Raw genomic sequence first — 10,627 nt, 5'->3', positions numbered from 1 at the left:
TCTCGACTTCCAGTTCCAAGCATGGCGGCCGCCGCATCCACCTCGCCCTCCGGCAGCGGCCGCCGCAACCCGGCGGCGGGAGCGGGCGCTTGCCCCATCTGCCTCGAAGCCATCGAAGACGAGGCCTACCTCGACGCCTGCCTGCACTCGTTCTGCTACAGGTGCATAACGCAGTGGGTGAGCATCGTGGCGAGCAAGCGGGAAGAACCCTTGTCCACGGCGAGGTGCCCCCTCTGCAAGACCGAGAGCGCGTCCATCATCCACGCCTTCGACGGCGAGTCGTTCCAGCAGCATCACATCGAGCAGGAGCAGCACCGCCCGGGGAAGAAGAAGACGAGACACCTCTCAGACGCGCACGCGCTCATATCACAAATCTACAACACGAGAGAGGTCTCAGGCGACGAGCCGAGCATGCAGAAATACTGGAAGCAGCGGAAGTACCTCCGGAGGAACGTGTGGCTCGAGCCATGGCTGAGGCGAGAGATCCAGGCCCTCACGCGGGACGAGGACGTCGACGCCGTGGTCTACCACGTCCACGGCGTCATCGAGTTTGCCTTGAAACCGCACGCTTCCAAGGAGGCCTCGCCGAGCGCGCGAGGGAGGAGTTCGTGCGTTCGCTCTCCGACGCCGCGAGGCCGTTCCTCCATGGACGGACGGCGCGGTTCGTCGCGGAGGCGGAGCTCTTCCTGGCCTCGCAGCTGAACATCGACGCGTACGGCAGGGCGCGCGCCCGGAGGTTCAGGGAGTCCGCTTCGCATGTGACGAGGGAGCAGGGTGCGCTGCCGCGGGACCGTCCTCTCGAGGATCACTACTTCTACTTGTACTTTTTGAGTGACGAGGCAGATTACGTTGGCGGTGAGATGTAGGACGTGTTTGTTTCATGGTTTTGTGGCCGGTGTCTGATCGCAGCGGCATCCGAACCCGTTACTCTATGTACGACGGAACTAAATACCGCGCAATGAAATAAGGGGCTGTCGAGAACAAACGTCGCTCTGTTGGTTAGCCCTGTTTTTTTTCTAAATAACCACATATATTTCATTTTTTTGGGCGAGTACACATATGTTTCATTAGACAAACATATTACAAAGAGTACACGTGTGGTCATCGCAAGAGACATACATAGATGTCTTGCAATATTGCGTCAAACTAGAATTTCACTTTGGCAGAATCTTGTGCCACGCCAAAACGTCGCCCACCATCGTCCTCCTCCGCTGCTGAGGCAACGTCGAAGAAAGAGGGGAACTTTCCTCATACCAAGATCTAGAGGAGCACCATTGCATACAAGGATGTTTTTCGAGTCGATGAAACGGACCGCCGCAAGCGACGAGACCGAGACTTTGTGGCACGTCGGCGGGGTTCTTCTCCGTGTCCGCTAGATCTCAGCGCCGTCAACTTCATTCGATGAGATCGAAGAAGAGGAATGCCGCTGCATCCCGCCATCCACGCACACCACTGCAAGACACCAAACACAACTGCAACAGCCGACACCAACGCTACCCGAGAGAGTGTTGAGCGCTGACCATCAGACACAAAACCTTACCGAATCTGAAGACCGGCAACAAGACCGAGCCACTTGCTCCTCGACGCCACACATTAAAGCACCACCGAGATGGAGGAAGAGCAGAATTAAATTATTTCGACACGGCGCTCGCTCAAGCCGCTAAAGCGGCAGACGGAGGCCGACGAGGACCCATCGTCGCCGGCGGTGTTGAGGAAAGCAAGAGAAATCGCCTCCTATATCGCCTCTCTGGAGCGATTCCAGGAGCGAACGGGGCGGGTCTCGAGTCTCGGCTCTGCCACCAGTGTTTAGAGATTTTCTTCTATAAGAATATGGGCAGTGCTACGCGTCTGCTGGCGGATAATTTAAAAAGATCCGCCGCCTCAGTAGCCGTTGGTCTTCCCCAAGCCGTTTTTCCCTTTGATTTCTGCAATAGGAGCCTTGTTGCGCTCATGCTTCTGCAACAAGGTCCTTGTTGCAAAACTTTTTTGGACCATTTTCCCCCTGATATTTTATTTGCAGCATGAGCCTTGTTGCGCTCATGTTTCTGCAATAAGGACCTTGTTGCAAAACTTTTTCAGACCATATATTTCCTCCGATATCTGGAACACGAGCCTTGTTGCGCTCAACCTTTTGCAACAACGACCATATTGCAGACCTTTTTTGGACCATCTTTTTCCGTTTGATCTATATAACATGAGCTCTGTTGCAGAGAGATTACTGCAACAAGAGTCCTGTTGCAAAAAATATTTCCCTACAGCGGGAACAAGAATACAACCATGGATGGGGAGGCAAGTGCGACCATGGATGAGGGAGGCGAGCGCGGCTGTGGGCCAACGTTGAGCAACACAGTCGATTGCCGCCGCCGTTTGCAACATTGTCACTGTTGCATATACCACAACACACGTCTGGGCCGAGCCGCCATGGCCATGGCCATGGACAAGCCCAAGGTAGGGCCGGCCCCTTTCTGCCACTCGTGTGCGCCCCAGCCTCGGTCGCGCCCCCGCAGCGTGCGCATGCCGCAAGCTCCACCTGGCCCTCGGCCCTCTTCGCAAACTGGATTTGGGAGAATGAAGTGCGTACAAGGATTGAGGGAGGAAGAAGATGGCTGGGGCATGGGAGGAGATAAAGTTGAGTGCGTGTGGATGGTTCGGATGATATGTGGCAGGAAGGGGCTATGTGACCGAAGCGATAATGTATCCACATGATCAAATGGATCATACGACTTACGAGGCGACGGATGCTTGAAAGTTATCAGCCGGATGAAATAGAATCGTTACCCTAAGAATATACCGCTAAGGACTAGTCTTTGGTCTCGTTACTTTTTCAAATAGCGGGGTTGTACAACGAAAAATGCGTTTGGTGGCCGCGCTACAGGCAGGCCGCTATCCCTGCCGTCGCGCCACCATCTAGATTCGCACTGCCAGTGTATAGTGGATGTATTCCATTTATTTTTGGCTTGTATTCGTCCAGCGCTGGCCACCCCACATGCGAAGCACCTAGGGGCTCTGACATGTACGCACAAGTCTCGACCGATGCAGTACTGATGCTCCACACTTTTGCAGATGTGTACCAGGCGGTTGTGGCCCTCGTGGCCGAGTCGTGTCCAGATGAGAACAAATGGATGCAGAAGTGTAACCGTGGCACATCTATGACCAGCGGAGTCATGCAGTAGTGTTTCAAGCGCCCATAATTAATCATCGCTAATGACTTTTTTGGGTTTATGCGTGTCGATGATGGTGTTTAATCAGATGCTTGCATAATGAAATGATCGTTTTATACACGTGCCATAGCATTAGGTAGCAGATTACCGGAACTTAATTTCATGTTATTTCGTTAATTTTTATAAGCAATCAGGTAACCACGCACTTAACCACGGTACACATGCACGCAAACGTAAAGTTGTCTCTAATTAGTTCCCAGTGCAGCAGAGATTCTCGACGCTGTACAGCTACCAGCCGTGCTATGTGTCCCACCTTTACAGTCGTGTCACGTCTTGAAAATTACTATCCCTCACATCAACGCCACCCTGTTGCCATCTACCTCCCCCTCCACCCAACGCAGCTCTGTGTTCCTCTGTTCTTCTCACCGGAAGGAGCTTGGCTCCCACTGAACGAGGTGCGGCAGCCTATTCCTCGGCACCCGAGTTGCCCTACCACGGCGAGCCCCCTCATCTGGCGGCGCTGCGCGAGGGCAGTCGGCGGCGATCTGGTCCACACGGAAGAGGTACCGAACGCCAATCCTGCCACATCTCATTTTTCTCGCCGTCGGCATGGCCATTCTTTGCTCTTATTTTGCTTGTATTCGTCCCCAATCTAAGTCGCCGTATATGTCTCATGGGCAGGCGGGGAGGGATAAAATGTCAATTCCTTTTAGTGGAGTACAAGCTACGATGGTTATCAATCGGGTAGAAAACAGCGCCCAATCTCCTGAAGATTGGAATAGCGATGGTGATGGTTCAGGTTGTTCAACCGGAGTAGCTGGCACACCATGTTTCACCTCTAGGTTATCACTGCTCAAGGCTGGTTCAGTAATAGCACAGTTTAGTGAATTCAAGCAGGAGCTAGTTAGGGAAACCGGTTTCGGAGGAATGCTAGAGTTGAAGTCATGGCATAAGATTAACTTGAAATACAGTGCTTATTTGATGGATAGAGTTGATTTAGATTCCTGCTCCTTGAACCTGGAGTCACAGGGGGTGTTGGATTTGTTTGACAAGGATTTGAACTATGTTTTTGGCATCCCATGTGGGAATCTAACAATTGAAGGTGAAGGCGTTGAACCATCTGTAGCTTGTATCGAGTACACACGGATAGCAGCATCATTTAGCGAGAAAGGCACACACAGCCTCAAAGCCGCTGAATCATTCTTGTTTGGACCCATATCAGAAGAATCAACAGAAACAGAGAAGGATTGTTTCAAAATTGCATTTGTGATTTTCATCATTGGACATGTGCTCGCCCCGACCGCCAAACATGACTACATATCAGTAGATTTCTGGGCAGCACTGAACGATGTCAGCAAGATCAAAGATTGGAACTGGGGGGCTTACGTACTGAAAAATTTGCTCCAAGCAGTGAAGAAGTTCAAAAACGATGTTTCAAAGAGGAACCCAACTATACATATAGTCGGATGCCATCTGTTCTTGCAGGCACGTATATCTGTTTTGTTTGTTTCATGCATTTTCTCCTACATGAGTCACGAGTAAACATTTTTATCATGCATTTTCTCATGTTTGTTTTTGTTTTTGACCACATTTTTCTGCTGCAACCAGGTTTTTGTCCTCGACAGATTAGAGCTCAGTGTACTGAACAAGCCAGAAGGAGTGACACCAAGGATAAGCCTGTACGACTATGAGTCAATGAAAAAGATGGTTGAGCAAATCACGGTTAACATCGCTGGTGGAGAAGTCACTTTCAGTGGCGGCAAGGTATTTTGTTGAAGATGGGTTTCATTTTTGCAACAGCATACACACCCAACACAACAAATGTGTATTCCTTTTCACCCTGTCATACTCATCATTCTTTTCAAAAAACAGGTCAGGAGTGGTATGGCCGTCGGGGGGCTCGAGTCAGCTGGGAATCATACCGTTACAGAAAAAATGGCTAGGCCTGCTATTGCCACCAAAAGAGCAAACAATCCATGCTCACCAATGCTACGATCTTCTTACACGAGAAATGGCCCGCAGGAATTTTCATATTACATACGCTCGCGGTACCCTACCATAGTAAGAATTCCGATAGACATTTTTTGTGTCTTGTGTGAGATTTTTTTTTCTAACACGAAGCCAGCGCCCTTCAAGTACGCGGATCAATAACTTTTGTTTTTCATGTTTGCACTAAATAATACAGTCACCTCAGAAGCTTGGCATACTTCTACGGGAACAAAATGCACGCGGCTTAGCAAACATATCGGAAATGAGGCAAGCGTTCCAATCGAACATGTTCACCTTCACTGACAAGCTAATGGCGTGCCTCGGAGAAATGTGTACATGCTGTAAGGCACATGGACGGAAAATGTGTATCCTGAAGAGTGAAGAGACAACCATCCACGCCGCGCCTCGCACTCCATCAACTGATCAGCTAAGCACCCCACTAGTCAGCAAGATTGGACCACGCCTTCCAGCCCCAGGGCTGCATGAAGGTGTGTTTTTTTCACACCCTGTGCCTTATCACCACCGCAACAATTTTTCCGTCTGCACAACCCTAACTTTTCTTACACATTTTTTACAGGTGCGTTGTCTGCCAGTAGTTCAATTTCGAGGAAAAGGGATGGAAGCTTATCATCAAGTATACAATCTGGTCCGTCGAAGAGGCTTTGTTTACCTTCCCCCAATGCAGAAGACGGCCTTGGTCAAAAACAGAAACCAATAGCACAGGATTCGACGGTTATGGAGATTGCCAGCAGCATCATGTCAATGTATGATGATCTAACGGCGATCCTTGTCACTTATTATGCCGAGATGCGGCCACACCCCACGGCGATTTTGTTTGGTGCAACAACAGACGGGGCACCTGTGAAGATTGACCTTGCACAGAGCAACTTTGGGAGGGACCCATGGGTTGCCGGTTCTGTCCCCCCGCCACCCCCAGAAAACGCGCTTAGGGCTATACGAGACTGGATGTCAGCAGCCTCCATGGCAAATTTGCAGAGGCAAGTTAAACATTAACGCAAGACATCAACTATTCTATCGCCCCTCCACATTTTTACTTGGTATATCCTAACCACATGCGTTTTTTGAATGCTCCAATAGGAATTGGATTGTACATCTTAAACCAAGGTTAATATCAATCGAAGGGTTTGAAATTCAGCGACAACTTGCATCTGGAGCACCAATGTCACATGAGTTGTGTACTGCTATATTTCGGAGGCTTGCCCAACTGGATCAGTCTTGCTCCAAGGACACGCCCGGTAACATCTGGAGGAAGTACATAGAGCCTGACTTTGCTGTGAGACCCCTACCAGCCTTGCACTTAACCGTGCATATTACCTTTCCATATTTGCATAGTTCATCCTATAAAATTGACCCATTTGTTCTCATGATCGCAGACAACTGTTTTGTCAAACGCCGATCCATTGACTGTTCAATCTATCCGCACGGGTTTCCAAGAAGGAACAGGTGTTTGCAACCCGGCTTCGTGCAGAATGGTACGACACAAATTTTCATCAGCTGGCCATGGCATTTTTTGAAGATTGAACATAAGTAACCAAATTTTTATTGTGCAGTGGTTTATCCCAGCTATACTCCCAGACGGATGGGCTGTCTACCTGTTTGATATGATGCGGAAACGCATCATCGTGTTAGACCCAGCAGTTGGACCTTTTGGTTATAGCAATCGGCGGGTCAGCATGCATGAGTTTGTAAGCAACAAACTTCATGCTGCCATGTTTAACTGTCTACATAATTTCTTCAGCTCTTGGCATTGCGACTCCACTAACTGGGGTCGCACATTTCCTATCATAATGCGGGAAAAAATAAACAAGTATGTTTTACTTTACACTACGGCCGCTTTTTTCCATCTTGTTTTTCATGTCTCCATTTTTTCTAATGATCGCCTCGCCAATCTTCCCAATTCCCAGAGATGAAACTGGCTTGGGCGCTACGTTCTTTGCAAGGAATTACGACGGTGACAGGCTACAAATCCCATTGACCAAAGTAAATATTTGCCCACGACACGGAAGCCATGTACTCCTTTTCAATTATCTGTGCTAATACATTTCTGCTCCTTCCAGGATACATTGGAATCACACGGCAACCTCATGATTTACGAGCTGATGCAGATGCAAGGGAACCAAACAAAGGCGGCACACGATTCACTCGAAGCAATCAAAGGAACGTTCCTTGTTCTGTAGGGCAGTTCGGAGGACGAGCAGATGTTAAAACGAGCAACAAATCATGTTACCATTTCCTCTTTTCTCAAGGACACCTCTGTGACACATTTGTACTGCATGAGAATTCGAGCATTACACTATTTCATCTCACGTAGCTAGATAAACCATCACAAAACTCATCACAAACTGATGAGTTTTGCTGCGTAGTTGCTTCCAACTAATCTGCATCTACATGCAGAACACCTTGTACACAAGTGCTAGCAGAAGAATGCACACAGCAACATTCATCACATATCCACCGCGGTGGCTGCCAAGGTTTGGCTCTGGGACTTGCTGTGCAACCTCCTGCCTGCTTTCTTCGAGATGTTGCATCGCCCTCGCTTCCGAACGGAGCTCTTCATTCATTCGTTCCAGCAGACGCACCTTGTCACGCAGATCTATCAGCAGTTGTTTCAGGTATTCATCTTCAATAGGATCATCGTGCCAATCAAAGAACTCGCACCCCCCATCTGCAAGAACATTTGCCACGAGACAAGCTTACAGGCCAAAACTCAAGTACCAATACTAAAGGAAAATGGAGGTTTCGAAATACTAACCCTTGCCCTGGCGCACGTGTAGTACCTCCTCCCTGGATTGTCGTCGCTCCAGGAAATCCACATGGCCGCTTTCGGCTTAAGCTTACACCTGCAAGGCACAGGTGGCTGGTAGTCCATCGGGCCAACCCTGTACCTCACCGGAGACCTTAGGCTAGCAGCGTGGGCACGCCTTGAGGAAGAAGACGCCCTTGAGTTTGAAGAATTGGAAGAAGACATGGCTCGCCGGTCTGCCCGTTGCCAGCTTGGAGGGGTGGAGCATTATATAGCACATGCCATCCCCAACGGCTACTTTTCCTGGAGAGGATGGGTGCCCAACGACTCAAGCTGCCAACGCATAATTGATTGCCATAGCCGTTGGTGACATGACATTTCACGCCACGCCCGCTACTCGTCTACAATGATCATTTTCTCCAGACAAAAAATTGCACACGGACACATAGGCATGTAGGGGGATTAAGCTGATCAAGGTTGATTCCAAAACACAGTTGTCCACGTGCAGGGCAACACACGCCATACAGAATTACAACTAAGGAGTTCCAGTGATAATCAAAGTGCCAAGTCCAGTACAACTCATGGGATGACAGAACCGGCTGCAAGCCAGCTACAAAAAATGGCACACCTTGCTATGAACTAACCGGCTGCAAGCCAGCTACAAAAAATGGCACACCTTCGTTCGGAATCTACTCTTCCTGTTCCTCAACTATCTCCATAATGCCTGGGCGAGGAGCAACGTTGCCTTGGCATGCAAGGGTCTCGTACAGCATTCTCTTCCGCCGCTGTGGAAGTCCATGCTGTTCTCCCACATGAAAAGCAAGACAGGCAAATGATGTTATGCAAGTGGCAACAGACACAATCATGGAAATGAAATAATTAATGTAGAGTACTCACAACTTGAACATCCTCCTCAAGGCCGAAACCGTTGTAGTTGTCAGCGTAGTATGCAACGTACCCCGGCGACTCACCACTGTCAACATTGTTGTTACACGGAGCAAAGTCTATTAGCTGCATGCTTATTATGCAAATGAAGGAACACGAGCGATGAACAAGCACGGATGCTCACCTACAGCATGCAACGTGCATGCCCTCGTTGTACACCACCGTCCATTTTGTAATGTCCATCTCCCAGCCATCATCCATCATCATACCAATAATCTTCAGACCTCTAAGCACCGTGCGTATGGTATTCCCGTGCTTTATCTCGTACACATGACGTGTCATTTCCGTGTACATGGGGTCAAGCACAGTGATCATAGTGCGCTCCATGTCACAGACGTACAAGCTCCACTCATGGCTGAGCCACGCAGGCATCATGATCTGCAAACCACACAAAACAGTCTTGGTCAGCTTGACCCATGCAGCCCTGCAGCTAGTAATAGAGTTGTACACGTGTATACGTACCAGACGGCACAGGGATAGACGGAATCCTAGGTTTGGTGCAGCCAGCATCCCCAACAAGAGCTCGCGTGTCTCAGCAGAATCGATGTTGTCCATGTGGAGCTGCAAACCAAAAAAACAGACAGAAAGTTAAAGACTCATCAGAATAACGATCCATAATAAACAACATGTTCAGCAGATCAATTTTCGTTATCGTACAGAGTAACTAACCACGACATCAGGAGGAACCAAACCCCTCCAATTAGGCAGGTGGACCCTTGCCATCATCCTACTCTCCCTCTCGTTCCAACCGCACACCCACGCATCGAATCCCGTGTACAGCATTTCCCCATGCAAACTGAACTGGTACTTCATCTTGTGACCATCCATACGTAGCACAGTGGGGGAGAGGTGTTCGAACCAAGTCCTGCTCACGACAAACAGCACACATGTTTACCAATTTGACATTTGCTTACCCCTGGTGCTTGAAAATGTGGGGAACAAATACACGGTAACTAACCTGCCAAGCTCAGATGGCTCGCTAAGCATTTCGACAGTCTCATACAAATCCATGCACACGTGGTTCGGGTAGAAGAAGTGATGAAGCTCCAGTTCAAACGGCGAGAACCCATAATTATGTGGAGCAGGTGGCGGGGCTGGCATCGCTGGAACAACCGCTGCACACACGAGTTCCATGTCAGGCAACCACAACCGAAAAAACAAATACGCGTGCACCCAGATGATTTTTGAAACGCACCTAGAGGAAGTGGGTTACTCTGCTGGCCATCTCCAGGCAGGGCAAGCCTCTTGTTCCCTATGGGCGTGACAGTAGCAATACGGTGATCTGGCAGGTCCGGCGCAGCAGCTGCACACGTGCACACAGTTAGTCATTAACTCTATCAGTAAATAACAACCATTTTTAACAGATGATTGCATTTTTTATAAACAAACCTTCCACCATGGTCGTATCTGGCACCACTTGATCGCGTGCACCACAACCAAGGACCTCATGCATGGTAGTCTGCCTCATGCATCTATGAGGCGGCACTACAGAATGGTGGCAAACTTGCACACGTTAGCCCATGCAACACACCTGGCGTGCAACTAGCAGTTAAACGACACGGATAACTTACATTGAACGGCAGGCCCTTTGCCTTTTATATCCTCGATCATTGGCTTATCCTCCGGCTCTTCATCAGGCACCATAGGCTCATCATGCTCAAGAGGGGCCACAGGTTCTGCAAGCACAACACGCCGCGAAACAAGTCAATTCACAAAGCATACAAAACAAAAAATTAGTTTAGCAAGGGCCACTTTTGTCGGCACCCAC

The 10,627-nt window shown here is 49.2% G+C and overlaps 1 protein-coding gene and 1 pseudogene across 1 annotated transcript; both read left to right on the top strand.

Moving 5' to 3' along the window:
* The first annotated feature begins 21 nt into the window (after window positions 1-21).
* On the top strand, window positions 22-866 carry LOC109773659 (uncharacterized; annotated as a pseudogene).
* Window positions 867-3,488: 2,622 nt separating this feature from the next.
* LOC109773657 (uncharacterized) lies at window positions 3,489-7,472 on the top strand. The gene is made up of 10 exons (XM_073495967.1): window positions 3,489-3,724; window positions 3,843-4,925; window positions 5,034-5,222; window positions 5,347-5,638; window positions 5,728-6,148; window positions 6,249-6,444; window positions 6,545-6,643; window positions 6,722-6,978; window positions 7,076-7,151; window positions 7,229-7,472. Exons 2-10 carry the CDS (start codon window positions 4,857-4,859, stop codon window positions 7,346-7,348), a joined length of 1,719 nt encoding a protein of 572 aa, XP_073352068.1. The 5' UTR covers window positions 3,489-3,724; window positions 3,843-4,856; the 3' UTR covers window positions 7,349-7,472.
* The last annotated feature ends 3,155 nt before the right edge of the window (window positions 7,473-10,627 follow it).

The sequence above is a fragment of the Aegilops tauschii genome, chromosome 3 (assembly GCF_002575655.3).
Source record: "Aegilops tauschii subsp. strangulata cultivar AL8/78 chromosome 3, Aet v6.0, whole genome shotgun sequence".
NCBI lineage: Eukaryota > Viridiplantae > Streptophyta > Magnoliopsida > Poales > Poaceae > Aegilops > Aegilops tauschii.
This window is presented reverse-complemented; position numbering and strand designations above follow the sequence as displayed.